Source organism: Dermacentor variabilis, chromosome 6 (genome assembly GCF_050947875.1).
Source record: "Dermacentor variabilis isolate Ectoservices chromosome 6, ASM5094787v1, whole genome shotgun sequence".
NCBI lineage: Eukaryota > Metazoa > Arthropoda > Arachnida > Ixodida > Ixodidae > Dermacentor > Dermacentor variabilis.
This window is the reverse complement of record NC_134573.1, coordinates 145,064,931-145,083,303: the sequence shown is the minus strand read 5'-3', so window position 1 is coordinate 145,083,303 and position 18,373 is coordinate 145,064,931. Positions and strand designations below refer to the sequence as shown.

Genomic DNA, 18,373 nt, shown 5'->3' with positions numbered 1-18,373 from the left:
CCCAGGTGGTCAAAAAAAAAAAAGAATCCCGTGCTTTCGAGTATACGGGGAGACCCTCATAACCCACTGCGCGAGTTTCGAGACGTTAAACCCCACATTTGTTTGGGATTATTTTTGTGACATTCGCACGCACGCACTCGTAGACAGTCGGGCTCACGTATACACGCGCGCACGCACACATGCGCCTCAACGCGCATGCGCGCGTGTACGGGAAAGCGCGCTCTCTCCCTCTCCCTCTCTCCCCTAACGCACACACGCGCGCGCACTGGACACACACACACACACGCATGTACACAGCACGCGCACCGAATGTGGGTCTCGTTATCTACACGCGTTATCTCTTTCTTCTCGCCGCTGCTCGATGCTTTCCGGCGCCCGTTGTTGCGTTCGCGCACACCGTTCCCGTGTATGTATGCTCGCGTCGCCCGCGGCGAAGGGCCACTGCTGGCCTCCTCCGCCTTATCTTCTAGCGCCGAACAATGGGCCGGGAAACAAACTGCCCCCCCCCCCCCACTCCTTGATGGCCCAATCTTCTTTTTGGACGACGACGGCGAGCGCTGATAACGGCCGTACATTCAACGCTGCGCCTACTCGCGCCGATGCAGTGCCCCCTAAAGTGCCCCTCCACCTGCACGAACCAAGTGGGGCCTGTACGAACTACTCCAACTGCTGCCATGTTCTTTTTGCTTTCATTTTTTTTTTCTCCGCGTTTTGGTTTTAATCTACCGCGGCGCTCTCGATAAGATAACGGCCTCTCGTCATCAACACCTGTGGGCACTGCTGCAGTAACGGTACGACTCGTCGTGGCCGCCGGTTCCGTCGCCGCATGCCGTATAGTTCGGCGATTCGCGTGCGCTATGCTGAGCATAGGTTTCGAGTGCTTGGATTGCCACGAGCCCTTCGGTCGTGGTCCGCAGAACCTGTGGTATCATTTAGAGCGACGGGACTTTACTCATGTCTGCAGTGCCCATGCTGCCCTATAGCCCTGTCAGTGTCGTTTCTTTTTCTTTCTTTTTTCTTTTTTTGTCGTAGGCGACGCGTCTGCAGCTCCGGTATCCCCCCCCCCCCCCTTTGATGTTTTAAAAAGCACGCAACGCTTTATTTATTTATTTTCAGAAGGGGAAGACAATGACACGGATAAAATTGTAAGAGCCCTCCTGATTCGGTCCTCGCCTTCCTATCTGACGCCAGTGACAGCGCGGGACAGAAACGCGGAGACGTACCGCCGTACGCGGGTACGTGGCAACGCATGTGGCAACGCCTCCTGCTCGTTAGTCCATGTGCTGTTCGCAAACGATTCCTGTATACCCATCGACTTAAAACAATGCGTCTTGACTTCTTTATCTCATTTATTATTATTATTATTATTATTATTATTATTATTATTATTATTATTATTATTATTATTATTATTATTATTATTATTATTATTGGCGGAGTGCTTGAAGCCTGCTTCACCTCAGCCGCGAGTCGGCCCGGCATTTCAGTATTCCCGGGATCGGCCCACTCATCCTTCTTTTTTTCCCCTATTGCTAACTCAGGGACACGAAAAATACATGGAACCCTATAGCCGTACACAGCTTTTCGCTGTAAAACGGGAACACCGTAGCTGGCTCCATCGCGTTCGCGCTTGCTTGCTGGGCCCAGCAGGCGCGCGAGCTTGTCAGGTGATTTGTTTGGACTGCACCACGTGAGCACTTGGCCGCAGCCCTTTCGTCTCCTCCTCCTCGGCGTCGCGTTTCCCTCTCCTTTTCTTCGAAGCGCCCGTTGCGAGATGGCGTCGTATCGCGTCGTACGATACGCATCGCGCGCCAGAAAAAGGCTTGCATCTGCGGCGTCTATTAGGCTAGCAAGCCAGCGAGCGCTCGAAGCGCACCCGTTGCGTGGCTGGATATGTGAGGTCAGGTTTCGCTCCGTGGATGCGAGAGCGTGCAGCGGAGCAGTATGCTGCCTGCCGCAGTCAGACGTGAGGAGTCTGAGACGCCTCTTTCTCTCTTTCCTCCATCTCTCTCTATCCCCCTCTGCTTTCTTTTGAAAGCATCCACAGATCTCTGCTTGTGAGTTTCCTTTTGCGTTTTAGTTCTGTATTTATCGTTCTCCTCCGACGACGGCGCCGGCCACTCGCGAACAATGCGCCATCGATCTCTCCCTCTCTTTCTTCTCGCACCTGCTTTATATATATGCGTTAGCTTTGTTCGTAGTTCGCTCCGCGTGGGCTTGACTCGTAATTTAAACTATCGTTGCTGGCAAGAAAAATAGTGCTCTGAACTCCGCCGGCGAAGTCCTTTACGCAAACCATTGATGGCCGTATGATGATTATGAATGATGATGTTATATCGCAGTGTATAACAATTTGTACTTTAATATTATGTGAAAGTTCAGGGTTGCTTCGGCTTACGTAGAGTTTACAGAACACGTCTCAACGACTTCCGTGCTTGTGGCTATTGCACTATTCTTGCTCTCTTGTGTCTACAAAGTTGCCGCAAACAACCCGCTTCGAGTTTAACGGGCAACGACAGAACTATGAAAGTACACTGTTTAGCTATTTTTGACGACGAGAAGCGAATAAGAAGCGCGAACGCTGGAGCATGCGACCGGACAGCGAATCACGCGCCTTCTACCATTTAAAGATCCCATCAACGTGCTTTTCTAACACTGAGGCCTATAGCCTTGCGGAACCGACAGAGAGGAACTTTATTTTTTTTTCTTTAGCGACGGTCATATGGTTGCGCGTAAATGAAATTACAACGCTATTCCTGTCCTCGCCTCCTGTATTTTTTCCGCCTTTTGAGCGTTGTTTGAAGCATAAATATCGACAGGTAGAAAGCGCAGCAGTTCTGTCGGGTCCCAAAGTCTCGCGTGCGCATATTTTTTCGTGCCTCTTTGTACATTCTCACACACAAAATGATGGGTATCGAACCACCTAAAGCAGCCAGTGAACTTGAAGTCTATAAACTGTCCAAGTTCTCTTTTATGAGTGTATGCCGTCAAAATCGACGCTCAAACTGTGCTGTGACAAACACATGCCTATAGTACGCATACACCGCCGAATCGTAGCTGAATGCAGTGAATGTTGTCTTATTTCCTGCCTCGCCACGTCGATTTCCTCCGGATATTACCTTGTAACAACATTTGCTGCGTACGTTGCCCGCTCTTCAGGTAGAAAATAAAAGAAAAAGGTTCGCAACGTGAGGCTCGGCTTCGAGAGAATCCCAGTTCCTTCATTTGTTCCTTTTTGTTTCCTTTCCTCTTCTTCTACCTTTTTGTTTTCTCTCTTCCCGCGATTCGCTTCCTTCCCCCTTACACTTCCCCCTTACACTTCCTTCCTATTCATTCTTTTTATTTCCGCCTCGCGAGCTAAGCTTCCTTCCCCGAGTAATTTTATTATCGTCTTTGGCGCCGTCGCCTTCGCCAGCCGTCGTCGCTGTTTGCACAGAGTTCACTGTGTCCGTGTGTCCGAGCGAGGAAACGCTGCCCTGGGGAGCAGCTGCAGAGAGAGAGAGAGAGAGAGAGAGAGAGAGAGACGCTGTTTGCGGCCGTTCGCGCCCGTTTTTGCCAATCGTTTTGCCTCCTTCGATTCCACGAACCGCTCCTAGCGGCGGCGTCCGCGCAGGCTTCTTGCCTAGCGCCCTGCTTAGAATTAGCCGCCGTGGAGGAAGTTGGCGACCCGTGCGCGTTTCGTAGTTTTAGCTGATTGGAGAACGTGGGACAGGGTATCTTTCCACGAAAGTAGATCAGCTCATTGAATTCACTTTATTTGCATGTCCCAACTGTACATGAGCGTGCGCGTGTGTGTGTGTGTGTGTGTGTGTGTGTGTGTGTGTGTGTGAGAGAGAGAGAGAGAGAGAGAGAGAGAGAGAGAGAGAGAGAGAGAGAGAGAGAGAGAGAGAGAGCGCTGCTGTATGGTCAGGCTTGACGGCCTCTCACGCAGTTTAATTGCAGTAATTATAAGAGGAAAGAAGGGGCGGACTGTTGCAACAAGGTTTATATCCGTAGAGCTGGTCTAGCTGGCGCCCTCCCCTCTGTGCACACTACGCGGAGCTGAAGAGACGATAGTTCACTTGTTCGTCCACATTGAAAATCATTGAGGAGCAACCTTTCGCCGTATTTGATTAACTATTTCATTCTTAATGCTCTGTTTTTTTGGCAGCGTCCTCTATGGGACATTGTCACGGGGATGTCTGCCATGTCGGTGAAATTTTGTTGTTTTATTCGAGGTGATCTCCTTGTTAAATTATTTGAACATCACGTTGGTTTACCATTCTTATGATATTCTCATTTCTTTATTGTCCACTCGACTAATTTGTTTTCTAATCCTATCCGATTATCGGCCAATCCCCCGTAGTGGTTGTGAGCTAATGATGATAGAACATAACGATCACATTGTATACACGTGACACTAGGGGGCAAGCTGTCAAAATTCTTGGAAGCTACATACAGTGTGACAGGAGCACACATTTCCGTACTCTGAATGAAGTGCACCAGCAACAGAACGGTACATCCCTGTACAACATAATGAAGAAAACTATACAGTGCACAAAAAAGAAAGTTACAAAAGCAAGTCGAGGCAGTCGCAGTGCATTTTATATATTAATATACAGGAGCGATGATCTCACCTTTCTCATGAAACGTCCTTTCAGAACACAGTCGAACAGAGCAAACGAAATGTCAACGAAGGCAGCTTTACGAAGCATACTGCAGTTTATAACCTTTAGCGACCACCACATTTCAACGTCTCTTTGCTCAGTCTGAGATTGGAACGGCTCTCCCTTCTTATGTCGCCCTTATTAGCGACGTTTCTCGGCTCTCAAGAATGCAGTTGAAGAAGACACGTCCGTCATATTACAATACCGGCCTACCATTTTTGTGCCTGCTCCCTCGCGTAACGTTTTTACTCTCACCGGATTATTGAGGTACTTCGTTGCAGAAATTGTGCATGTCGTTCTGTTGCATTCCCAACAAAATTTCTGCAGGAAGCAGCAAAAGGTCAACAGAAATACTTTTTTTTTATTATGACTCTTTTGTAATAGTTACGAGAAATAACTGCAATATTTCACTAACACACTCCTCATTTGTCTCATTTATAACGTAGTGGATGTCCGGTCTCCGGGAAGCCAACTTCGCGCTTAGTACGTTCGTGTTATACGTTTTCCCGGCTAATACGTTCTCTCGCTACACAGTTTCGTCTAAAAACGCATTGGAGGTGTGTTGTTTAGTTATGAGAAGTTTCCATTAATGAAAAATCACGGGAACCTTCTATATATAAAGAAAAAGGCGCAATACTGCGACGGTTGCGAGTGACCGTACTGACATTCAATGCCTCCAACGAATTGTAAGCACCTTATATGAGGACGTATTGAAGCTGGAGCTAGGTGGTGTGGGAGCATATTAAGAATAAAAAAAAGAAGAGTGCAATAACTGAACCCGAGGCGTTTTTAGTGGGGAGCATTCTTTGCCTCCTATACGCCGCGGGGCTTGCGGTGCCTGCCAACTTCAGTCGCTGGGTATTTTTTTTTCTTTTCTTTATTTATTTCTCCACTCCCGTCTTTTAAGAATTGTTTTTCTTCTTCCATAAATAGTAATTTGCTGACACCGGCGTCAAAAATGAGTTAGCGCAACGTGTGTCGACAAACGTAAAACATCTGCAACCGCATTCCACTTGGCACTATATAGTACGAGCAGTCGTTTGGCATTCTTTTTAGATACTTAGACGGTCAACACCACTAAAGTAGATAGTCGCCCTGAAGGATTCAGTAGTTGATTTCAAAAAATATATGAACACGAGGTTACCTGTGAGCCTGTCGCACTTGTTCATAAATCATATCGAGGGCATCTTTTCCGATATTGGAAGAAAAAATAAATGCGGCGCTTTCGTGGAAATTCACTTCGTTGACCGACACGAGGAAAGTAGAGACTGTAAAGAACATTTGTTAGAAGCTTCTTAGCGATGCGTAAGAGATCGAAATTGTCAGAACAGCCCGATTCTAAAATGTATGGTGCAGCTGGAGAGAGAAATACCTACACAGAAACCTTCACTGGAGGGTATACGAGAAGCGCTGCAGGCAGTCGAGGTCTCAGTGCTTAAACGAAAATTTATAGGCAGGGAAAAAAAAAAGGAATGTGGTTGTTGTACTTGCTATTGCTGCGTCTGTGACAGGCGGCACCACGTATACCGTATACTAAATCAAGTGTTCAGGTATTCTAATCAATCACTCCAATCTCAGATCAAATTATTCATGAAGATCCAGGAGTTTCGGTTCCTTACGGAGCAGTCGCTATGAGAGAGAGAGATTACATATAGTCGGCTCAGACTTGAACCTAATTAAGGTGAGGTTTGAGCACTAGCAGCGAAGCATGAATTGACCGTGCTTAGTATAGGGCATGCAGTGGCAAGTTGTTAAATGTGGGCATGGCAACGGTCGGGACACATGCCGAGTTTGTCTAAACTGCAGCTTGCGTGTCTGTACTATATATACCAGCTGTTTTTTGTTTGTTTGTTCGTTCATTCATTTGCTCAGCCCAGCACAGCTGTCCAGTTGACTAATTAACAGGATTGACTCATTTAAATGCTTACTTGTTTACCTTCGAAGACATGTTGAAATTTACAAATTGGAACCGAGCAGGAGTGATTTAATCTACTTAAAAGAAATCTGAACACTACCGCGCTCTTCCAGATATCCAAGTAAAATTGTGCCAGTGACATTGAGATCCCCGTAGCTCTAGAATGAAATATTTGTCTTTATTTATTTATTTATTTTGCCATTATTACATGCCTGTTTTGTCCAGGAAAAAAAAAAGAAACCAAAAACTACCGTCGTAAGTGCACCTCGTCATCGCAGAAGCGAGCTGCGGATTGATTGATTGATTGATTGATTGATTGATTGATTGATTGATTGATTGATTGATTGATTGATTGATTGATTGATTTAAATCTTCGCAACATTGCACAGACGCGTACCGGTTTCGTTGCCTCCACGCGAACCGGTAAAACAATCCAACCGTCTTACTGAACGATGCGGACCAAAAATGTGCCACCTTTCCGCGAAATCGAGAACAAATCAGCGGCCAGGGCTAAACCTTATTCGAAAAGCTTGTTCGTATAGAAAAAAAAAAAAATCTGATATGGCTGCATGTAGTACATACATCAATAGCCCACGGGGCGTGCCACCGAGAGACGTCCACATGCACCGCTGGAAATGATTCCCGCCGGATCGGCTTTGCGCTTCCAATGTCGGCGGCGCCACCCTTTGCCTTTCATTTTTGTTATTTTTCTTCTTCGCTTCCACGCGTGGCTGCGCGCCCACTGTGCCGCAAAATTGGCACCTGCGCTTTTGAAAAGCGAGACGCGTTTTCTTTTTTTTTTATTTTCGGTAGCCTGGGAACAGCCCGGTGTCGTGCATGGTGCGAGTATTATGTGTGCGTGCGCTTGTCGATGTGTGTGCAGCCGTGTGCCGGACGTTCCGTTCCCACGCATGCGCGGTCGTCTTTATTATTATTTTTTTTTTTTAGCCGCCAGGCGGGAAGATGCTATTCTGGATCACTCCGTGCTCGCCCCTTTTCAGAATCAGAATCGATTTGTTCGACATCAACATGAATTCATTTTACGGTGATATATTGCGCAACTAAAACAAACAAAAAAAAAAAAAGCTTCGCATATGTGTGTCAAAAAACTCCGAGCAACCTTCTTTTCTTTCCTTCCGTTTCTTTCCTTCTTTAGGTGGCTCGAACTTTCTATAAAGGTTTGGCGTCGGGCTAGTTGGTGAACATCCGCTTAGTCATTCCTCTTTAAAGTATTATATTTATCTCTTATTTATATCTTTCGCTTTCGGCGACTCGCGCAGGATCGAGTTGATGAAAATGTATGTGGTCCCGCGTGTCCCGCGCTCACAGTGGAAAGAATGCGCGATATTATTTTGCTGTAAAGCCGGTTCCGACGCGCTCGTCAAGGTAAACGGCCGAAACAATGCGACTTCCGCGTAGGGTTTCCTTTCTTTCTTTCTTTCTTTCTTTCTTTTTTTTTTTTTTTGTCTTTGACGCAGGGCTTGACACTCCGCCTCGCGGCAATTACCGCACTCACTCACTCACGCACGCAAACACGTACAAAAAAGACTACTGGCCGCAAGCGACAGAAGCCGTAATGAAGCTGTAATAACCGGTTGTAATTGCACGGAGACTTCGTTTCCTGTTTTACCTGGCATTTGTAACGGCGCTTCGTTATCTTTTGGGTTTAAAAAAGAAACGTCTAGCAGCCGGAATTCCGTGGCGCTCTTTGTGCACGCGGTCGCCTGCGCACACAATGCCGACGACATGTTCTCCGTCGCGGACCTCACTTCCTTCACGCGTATGCGTGTACGCGTGCATGTAGTAGCAAGCCGTAACCTTTTGACACCAAACTGTACGAGCGTCTCTTTTTTTTCTTTCGGCCTTTTCCTCCGTCATGTTCTTTCTTTCTATCTCGTACATTTCTTTGTGTGTGTGTGTGTGTGCGTGTGTGCGTGCGTGTGTGCGTGTGTGCGTGTGTGCGTGTGTGCGTGTGTGCGTGTGTGCGTGCGTGTGTGTGTCAGAGAGAAGTTCGGCCTTAACTTTCTCCGCGAGAAATCAACATATTTCTGCCCGAAGTAAAAGTGGAGTTCTTGAGGTGTACTTCACGAGTATAAACTCGTTTCAAGTTTACTCCTTTAGCATTCCTTTAACATCCGAATACCGATAGCGCGGCCGGTGGTTCGAAGCGCGGTTTCTCAGATCGTCGATGATCGAAGAACACTAATGCGACCATGGCTGGAATAAAAAGAAAAGAAAACGCGCGGCAGTCCAAAACTTGCGCGCCGATGTTACCGTTTTCTGCGCAGGTTCCGGGCGCAACCTCTCTCGTTTGTTCCAAATTGAGAACGGCGTCGTCTCTTCCCGCCTCTCGACGGTCCGACGTGTGCAATGTGTGTTACGCGGTCATTTCCATCCATTCTTCTTCTTCTTCGTGGCGGGGTGTGCGCGTCCTCTGCGTACCTATACGCCGTCGCATATGTATGCTGACGCAGCCTTGAGAGAGAGGCCAGTCTTCTCCGCGAGCCGTTACGCTAAGTAGCGCGATCCATCCCGAGTGCATAGCCCGCACTATAATGGGCCGGTTAACCTGCTTCTTTTTCTCTCGCCGTTCGCTTTCTTTCTTTTCTTTTTTTCTTTTTTTGTGTCCCCTGCTTTCGGCCGCGCTTTTGTTCCTAAATTCCGGGTAACGATGTCAGTTTTTTTGGAAATCGGAACGTATCGATGCGTTCCTTTCGCGAGGGCCGAGAGAGAAATAGGACAGCATTGCTGAGCGAAACGAAGTCTCGCTCGATATCCTTGCTCGCGAAGTTAGCTGTATAGTGGCTGCTGTTCTTTTTCTTTCTTTTTTTCTTCCCCCGCGTTTTCGGTGTTCTTGTTCGTACGTTTTTAAGAGGCAGTAAATATAGGTACGAAGTTAACATTGGCGTGCTTGTATGTAGAATTTGTATTATTGTGTATAATTATTTACGTAGACAATTCTTTTTCCTGCGTATTGCCTTTGCTTGCGTACACATGAAACCGGGTGTGACGTTATCTTCGTCGGTCTGTCTGTCCTGCAAAAGGTTCTCCGGACGGAACACTCGAGCTGTTTAAACAGCTCTTCTTTAGAAAGCGAACCTTTCCCGAGTTTCTGAGAAATAAAGAGAGATGAAATGATTGCTTGCACTCGTTGAATACTAAGTATAGGCCATCCTTACCCCGAGCGGAGGCCTGGTGCGCCAGGAATGAAAAAAAAAGAAAGGCAAAATGTGCGCGCGACGACGCAGCCTTGAAATTTGCGTACCAGTTCGTGACGTCACGCATTTCAGTAGCTTCTGCTCTTTTTCTTTCTTTCTTTTCTCTCTCTCTCTCTTTCTCTTCACTGCAGAATGATTGCGTCACGTTCCAACGTAAGCAAATAACCAAACTGGCGAAAGGAGGGATAGGTGGGCTAGTTGGTAATGCATTATAATAAAAACTTGGAACGCTAAAAATACAAAGGACGTTGAAAAAGAAACACGCACCACACGCGCTAACCAAACTGGCAACTTCGGAAGCTCTAGCTACGTGCAAACGGCCCCGCATACTCGACAGTGTGGCGTATATACTACGAAATTTGTGGCATACCACAGCGCACTGGTATAACGCCAAGGTGCGAATAAACTCATTCCGCGGCCTTCGTTTTCTCCACGAATAGAAACTGTCATCCGCCAAACTAATGCAACGGGTTTAAGTTTTCCAATGCGTCACCATCCTTGGTACACTTACTTAGCTATATAATTTTAATGGCCCAAGATCGACTAACGCTCTGGTGCATCAGAGAATGGCCCGGAAAAGCCATCATTTAAGTAAGATATTCTTTCTCTATATCTCGCCGTGAAAGTGAGACGCGCACGGTCAGAGTTCGTAAAAACAACGGTGTCGCCACTCCGGTTTCACCGACCACGGTACGGCTACCGCGCTCGTGGCTGAGCTTATACATACAGACAGTTCGCACTTCATTCATCGTCATATATGGGGTTTTACGTGCCAAAACCACTTTCTGATTATGAGGCACGCCGTAGTTGGAGGACTCCGGAAATGTAGACCACCTGGGGTTCTTTAACGTGCACCTAAATCTAAGTACACGGGCGTTTTCGCATTTCGCCCCCATCGAAATGCGGCCGCCGTGGCCGGGATTGGATCCCGCGACCTCGCTGAATCGGCTGTTTTGACGCGAACCGCGACGCTCGCTGCGCATCTACCGCCCCACTCAGCGAGACGCGCGGCCGTTGAACTTCGAGTCGATCACCCTCTCGACCCCCTGTTGTACTGCAACGCTTGCGAAGGTCTCTCGACCCCCTGTTGTGTTGAAACGCTTGCGAAGGTGTTTTCATTTTTCCCACCCCTCTCGCGTTCGCAAACAACGCGCTGACGTCGCCTCAGCGGGCGTCGAGCATTCCTGGCTACAGTCGTCACGCTGCGGAAGTGCCGAACGGTGGATGCTGAAGCCTCGCAAAAACGCGCTTTTCGCTATGTAGTCGCGCGATACCGCACCCGTATCGGCGAAATATGGGAGAACTGTGAGATTCGATATGGGAAACGGCGGCTTTCTTTTCGCCATCGTCGCTCCTGTTTCCAAAACAGCCTTCTCGAAGTTAGAAACCGATAACGGCTAAACTCATTCTTCCGTGGGAACGGGGTCCACGAAGCGTCCCCCTTTTTTTTCTTTTTTTTTTTTCCCCGCCTTTCGCGGCTCGGGGAAGATAGCATGGAAAAGACATCAACGGAGGTATAGGAAATCAAAACGATGTAATCCTCTGTTCTCGTCATTTCTTTCTTTTTCTTCTTCTTTGTGACGATGAAGGAAAACAGTGAAGCTCAACGACGACGGAATGAGCTTTGCTTCTACAGATTGATGCCCCTGACAACTGTGTAAAAAGCTCCGTAGAAGCTTTCATATTAACCCCGCTTTTTGAGACCTCCCGAGAACAAACCGTTTTAAGTAATACGGCACTACACATCACGGAACAATGGAAGCAGACTTAACGACTTTTTGTTTTTACGTGGTCTGTATGCTTCCTGTGGACAATATGACATTATAACGAGGGAGAAGTGCAGTTGGTGTGGTTGTGACGTTTTGCTTGCCGACCGCGGTCGCCGCATTTCGATGGGACGTTGGAATGCGAAGACGCGCGTCCGCTTAGGTTTAGGTACGAGAATATATATATATATATATATGTGTGTGTGTGTGTGTGTGTGTGTGTGTGTGTGTGTGTGTGTGTGTGTGTGTGTGTGTGTGTGTGTGTGTGTGTGTGTGTGTGTGTGTGTGTGTGTGTGTGTGTGTGTGTGTGTGTGTGTGTGTGTGTGTGTGTGTGTGTAAAGAAAACGTGCCAGGCGGTCGAAAATTAATTGGAAGCCCTTCAAGCCACGGCATCTCTCGCTTTGCGTAGTTTCGGGACGTTAAACCACGCAATATTCGCGTGATGTGCTCCTTGTTACAACGAGTTACCGCGCACAAATGCGAGATGACTTCTTGAACGAAGCCACAAGATCTAGCGACGACCGCGATATCGTAGGGAAGGTTGTTGCAGTCTCTGCCTGTCCGAGATCTATGATGCTGTCTGCATTTATAATACTCTCGCATCTGCAGTCTATCACTCTGTCTATAAATTAATATATAAACGTATTGGGGCAGAGCAAAGTTTTGCCGCGCGCTCATCACGCGAAAGGCCACGTTGTCGTCGAATTGGCTCAGCCGGTCGCTAACCGCTTGTGCATTCAGGCATCCCGTTGTTTAATGATTACTTACTCGTAAGTGGAGGATGTGTCGATCAGTTATACGCCGTCACTCGCCGCCTGCCCCGCGGCGGTGAGATAAGGAGCTCCTAATTACAGGCCAGCGCCGTCGACTTGACAGCATCCACGGACAGAAGCTTTAACTGGTCCACGCGCTTTCGATCAACGTGTAGTTACGCGTGCCGTTTGCTAACGGTAAACATTCTCGTTCGGCGGGTGTGTCCTCGGCGTGCGCGCTGTGTTTACTTGTAGAGCCGTCTGCCTACAGCGCCGGCGCCGCGTCTTTTGATCTTCTCCGCGGGCGACAAGCTCGTTTCGCTGATAACGTTTTACGGCTGGGAACGGCGCTATATGAGGTCCGCGCGCGTCCAGCGTAGGGGTCAAGTGCTTCGACCACCGCTGTCTAAGTGCGACACGACGGTGCGGCCAAGACGGAACCGACGGTCTGCTTTTGTGTCGTTCGTCGTCGAGAGTTTGAAAACTGGGTTCCTGTTTTTCTCGTAAGTGCGGACGAAGCGCGACACCACCAAGCTGTTTACGCTTGGAGGCGTGGTTTTTCTTGATCGCCTCAAGATGCGCGCGAAGAGCTGAAAGGTGCATAAAGGGAGAATAATGTACTTTGACTCTCTCTTTTGAAGGAGTCCTTTCATGCTCTACGACTCCGCTCGGGGAAACGACCTCTTCTTTATCGACTGCGTATTATATGTTTTTTTTTTCTTTTTTGATCCCCTACACAGCGGCGGTGCATGATTCATGTCGGGCCGACACGTTCCCACTATAAGAGCGATAGAGGTGCTGAGCAGCGATTTTAAACTGTGTGTTGTTCGTTTTGACACTCTTCTTTCATTCTTCTGCCTTTCCGAAGAGTGCGCGTTTGTTGTGCTTTGAAGTCTTCCTTCGAGACTGAATTGTTTGTTTCCCTTTGCTACGGCTGTCTCCGGCAGATGATGACGACGCCGCCGACTGCTGCAGCGGCGAAGGCAGTGGCGGCGGTAGCGGCGGCGACTCTCTCGCTATTAACGCCCTGCCCCCCTCTAACGAATGCTCCCAGTTCCCAATCCTTCCGCCCCCGCTTGTCTTTGACGACTTTCTCTTGTGCGAGCCGAGCTGCGCCGGCGCCCATGCAGCGACCGCGGCCAGCGCTAACAATCCCACGCTAGGCGATGCCCTTTCCTTTTCCACTAACGTGCCGCCGAGCCCGCCCTGCTCGCCGCTCGCTCGGCGCCTGGACCAGCTGCGGAGGCGATCGCTCCGGATCCGCGACCTGCTCAAGGGCTGCGAGTCGGCTGCCGCGGGCGCGGCAGCGTCCTCGTCGGCGGCGTCCGACCAGTGGCCCTCGCGGCCCGCCAGCCAGAACAGCTACGACAGCCGGCTGTGGCCGCTGGACAGCGACTACCCGTCCGACTGCGAGGTGAAGCTGCGCGACCGCTCGCCCGACGACTACAAGCTGGTGTTCATCAGCTCGTCCGAATCGTCCGAGGACGACTCCGAGGTGGAGGCGGCGTCTCGCCTCTGGCTCCTGCTGCGCTCTCGGCTCGCCGTGGGGCCCGAGGGCGCCGTGTACGTGGAGGACAGCTCGGACTGGGAGTTCCCCTCCGACGAAGAGGAGGACGGAGGAGGCAGCGGCGGTTCGGAGGAAGAATTGGCGCCGGGTGAAGAACAAGAGCAGCGGGAGCGGCTAGGCGTCGTCCCTGCTGCCTCCGCCGCGGGGCCGCAGGTGGTCGACCCCGGCCAAAGGTCGCCCGAGGAGGCGAGAAGCGGCGAGGAAGGCGAAAGCAGCGCCGCCGGCCCGATGGGACGACGACGCGGCGGAAAACGGTCGGCTGCCGCCGGCGGCAGCGACGCCAGCGACGAGGGAACCAGTTTGGCATCGCACGGAGAAGCGGCGGCGGCAGCAGCAGCCGTTGCTATTCTCGCCGGGCCGGACAATCGTAATGACGAGGACGACGCTAATCTGCTGCTCGCCGCCGTGCGCGATGCGGCGGCGGCGGCCGGCGTAGGAGAACCGGGCCAAGAAGTCCTGCCGGCCGCTGCTCCACCTGTCGTTGACTCAGCGCCGGAAGTGGGAGAGGAGGCCACCAGCTCTGACGGCGGCGCCATCGCGGGACCGTGGCGGTGGTGGCGGAGAGACGGCTCGCTCGCACGGGACGATGCGATCATGGAGGGCCGCGTCCCTTTGAGCGCCCCGGAGGAGGCGCTCGGGCCCGGACGGGACGTCCCAGCCGAGGATGACAGTTGTCAAGGCGAACGCGCGCCGAGCCCCGGCCACGACTGCGCGGACAATGCACCTGTGTCGGCGGCCAACATGGCCGACTTGGAGGAGAGCACCGGCGGCGGCGGCGGTGGTGGCGGCCAAGGTGTGCTCGGGGAAGTGGGACAGCCCGAGGAGAACGGCGCCCCCGCCAGGACTCCGCCGATGAGCGCGGTCGGTGACGCCTGCGGCCCGCCTCCGCGCGACGCAGCGGGCAGCGCGGACTCCGTGTGTGTGGAAGTGCAGCAACAGGTGGTGGTGGTGCCCGCGTGTGTTTCGGATCGCGAACAACAGAACACGGATAACCCCGAGAAGGATACCGCCGCCGGTGAGTGTGTTGCTCCTTCTGCTGCCGTTGTCGACGAAGCGGAACCGAAATCGAGCGACCGCGATACAATCGACGGTGCTGCTGCACCCAACGACGACGCGAAAGTAGAGCCCGCAACGACTCCCGCGCGCGAACTACGGGAAAGGGACATTGATCTCGAAGGCTTGGTAGTGTCCACGCTGGAAAAATACTTCACCGAATCGTTCGACTGTCACGAGACGCGTCCGCCGTCCGCGGAAGCAGCAGCGGCGGGTTCTCCGAAGCGCGACGGTGACGTCGGCGAATCTTCGCGGAGTGGTCAGTCTCCGACGGCGGGACCCACGTCGTGCGACACTAGCGATGCGTCCTGCGACGAAGAGGAGGAGGAGGAGAACATGTTCAGCGACGCGTCGACTTCGTCGGACGATGCCATGTACATTTCTCCCATGCCGCGCTTCAATGCCATGCAGTACGGCAATCCGCTGTCATACTCGCTTCATACCATACTCGAGGAGAGTTGCGAGGAGAGCGAAAAGAGCTCGCGGGCGACGACTCCCGTGACAAAGAATCCGTCGTCCGAGTTAGAAAAATACTTCAGCTTTGCCATCGGGAATGCGTCTCTCGAAGAGATACACAAGAGGTGGTCAATTGCTACGAGCGAAGACTTCAGTGATTCAGTGTCCGAAACATCAGGTGTTGATGACGTCGAAGTGCTCGAAGAGGACCCTGAAGAGTTGGCGTCTTCGAGGTTAGAAAAATATTTCACTTCAGGACTGTTGGGAACTGGCAAATTTCATTATCCTGATGACGCTGAGTTTACTGACGAAAGTGGAGGCGTTAGCAGTGATGATGAGGACAAAAGGGCAACTTCCAAACAAAAGAGGGCAGAAAAGGCAGCCGCAAGCTTAGCTTTTGAAGGTGGCGATTCTTGTGATACAATCAAAAGAAAAAAGAAAGATGATGGTGAGGAAGCAGCAGACATCAAAGTTGTCCTCGAAGAGGAAGGTTTTACAACTATTAAGAGAAAAAAAGAGGATGCGCTTGAAGTGCAGCCACATGATGTAGCCAATAATACCAGTGATTGCAATACAGTTAACGAGGAACAGCAACATTCCCAAGACATTTCATTTGAAAACCTTGATGTCACACTAACTGCTGATGAGAGCACAATCATTCACATGGATTCCACCACTGAAGACGATTTTCATGACGCCGCTACCAAAGACGCTAACCTGCAGACAGAGGATAATCGAATGTCTCTCACTCCTACTTCAGAAGCTAACACTGACATGCAGCAGTCATTGTCGGATTCTGCAAACGAACTTACATCTGGCATTGAAAGTATGTGCAATAGTTCAACCAGTGAATTGACACAAAATGAGGATGTGAAGGATTTAAAGAAATCTGCTTTGGAGGAGGATGCAGCGAGCATTCATAGCCGATCATCGTCCACCGATTGCTATTCTGATGAAGAAGCTGCTTACATTGTTAACAGAGTACTTGCCCACATCTCCGGCACGAGTGATGAGACTGAGAAAGTTGATGAAAACATCACACCTTGGAAAGCTCTCCTGGAGTCACAAATCACACGTTTGATGCAGACGGTTTCTCCTGCCGCTCTCTCTGGGGAGAGCAGTTGCAGCAGTACCATTGGTAGCAACAACAGTGACTATGGCAGTGACACCTTGGAGTCTGGAACGTATTCTTCCACTGATGAAGAAGGGTCTCCCAAGCCTCGTCACCACAAGAAACCCGGACGGCGCTCGCCTAGTAAACAGCTTTCAGCTGCAGTGGATGATAAACTTGCCGATAACCTGAGCGGTCACAGCAATGATTCGACTATCTCCGAAGAGACCATGTTCATATGTAGGCAGCTCATGCAGTCCCTCAAGATGCTATCAGATGAACAGTCGAACAAGGATGAGAAGAGCAGTTGCCCCATCATCTCGGACCACAATCATAATGACTACATGAAGGCTCAGGAATACATTCAGTACCAAATTGTTGCCTTGATGCATACAGTCGGTGGGAGCCGTAATGCTTCTCCACTGCGCGAGAGGAGGTGTAAACCCTTGGCTCTGACTGGAGGCTCGAGTGAATGCTCTGACGTGGACTCGCCCAACCTCTCTGAAAAGAAGAAGATGGGGAAGAGCAAGACACCTTCGGAGTCCGGATCTGAGACCATCTCGACGAGCATCAGCATTCCGAGCTACGACTCGGATCACACTGCCACAGAATCGGAGATGTCCAACGAGATGGATGAGCTTTACAACATGCTGGAGTCCTCCGGGGCCACATTGGCCGACAACATTTCCCTCTCGAAACTGTCGTGTTGTGATGGTGAAGAACCATCGGACCACTTCATCCTGCCTCCTTTCAAGGTGCCCGTCCTCCGGTTACAGTCCGGCCAGGAGGTTCCTCTTATTGCAGCCAAGGAAGCAGCATCTAATTTGGAATTCCTGGAACCCAGCTGCATTCTTCCAAAGCTGAGCACTGTCACCGTCGAGGAAAAGCTGGAACTGCCAGGAATGTTCAGCATAGCCAGCGGCACTGCAGCTAAGTGCGACAGTTCGTCAACCCTCACCACAGGCTCCGACATCGATTTCTGTGGCAGCGTCGAGACTGTGCTCGAAGTCTGTCCAAAGACAACTGGAATGTCTCCGGAGCCGAGTGTGTCTCCTACCGAAACATCAGCTGACAAATCACGATCAGAATCATCGCTCTACATTAAAGCTCGAAGAGGACTAGGCCAACGTAAATTAGTGGTTACGCGAAGTAGTGACAGCCTTGCACCGTACAAGAAAGCGGGCAGTTTATCCTTACAGCTCTTCCATTCCAAGGGCGCTTCCAAGTCTGAACATTCCATTTTGGACACGGCTGCCCACGAGGACAAAGAAGTGCCCTCGGAAGCGAGCCAGGGCGCAGATGGCCTCGGAAAAAGGATAAGTGGCAAGGAAAAGTCGTGCAGTGAAAACAACCTTTCACTTGCTACGTTCAGTGACAGCGAGCGGAGCACATCCAAGTTTCTGGGCACGAAGTCCGTGGGGAACATAGCAGACCTCGAGGGCAACCCGGGCAAAACGTTTCGCGACACTGGTTACTACTCCTTCAAATCGTCCGAGGAAAGTGTCCTCAGCCTAGATGAGCAGGGTAGCAGGCCACCGTCGGGATGTTTGACGAAGCAGAAATCAGTGCAGTCATCGGAGACGATTCCAGAAGTAGAAGAGGAGCCCGTGCGCCCAGCGCGGTCGTCACCCGGCTCACCCACCAAGGGCAACTCAAACTCGCTCAGTTCAGGCAGCATCCCAGACTCTGTGTTTGTCACTAACAGCACTAGTGACTGCAAGTCGAGCACACTTCCGTCTAGTCTACGCAGCAAAGTGAACCGGCCCAACCCACACTCTTCATCCATGGTCCTTCGCCAGCGCCATTTCTCGTCCACATTTTTCTCCACCTCGGGTGTCCTGCGCAAGCTGACAGCCTTGAAAGGTAAAAAACCTGGTGCTGTATACATC

At 50.5% G+C, this 18,373-nt stretch overlaps 1 protein-coding gene and 1 pseudogene across 7 annotated transcripts in view; both read left to right on the top strand.

The window, feature by feature from the left end:
* LOC142585399 (uncharacterized) overlaps positions 1–18,373 on the top strand; it is a 532,153-nt gene that overhangs the window by 480,241 nt on the left and 33,539 nt on the right. For all 7 annotated transcript variants that reach the window (XM_075696134.1, XM_075696131.1, XM_075696132.1 and 4 more), the window contains one exon: positions 13,245–18,347. In XM_075696134.1, the coding sequence (XP_075552249.1) occupies positions 13,245–18,347 (5,103 nt within the window). The remainder of the gene's footprint in view (positions 1–13,244; positions 18,348–18,373) is intronic.
* On the top strand, positions 1,373–1,512 carry LOC142586459 (U2 spliceosomal RNA; annotated as a pseudogene).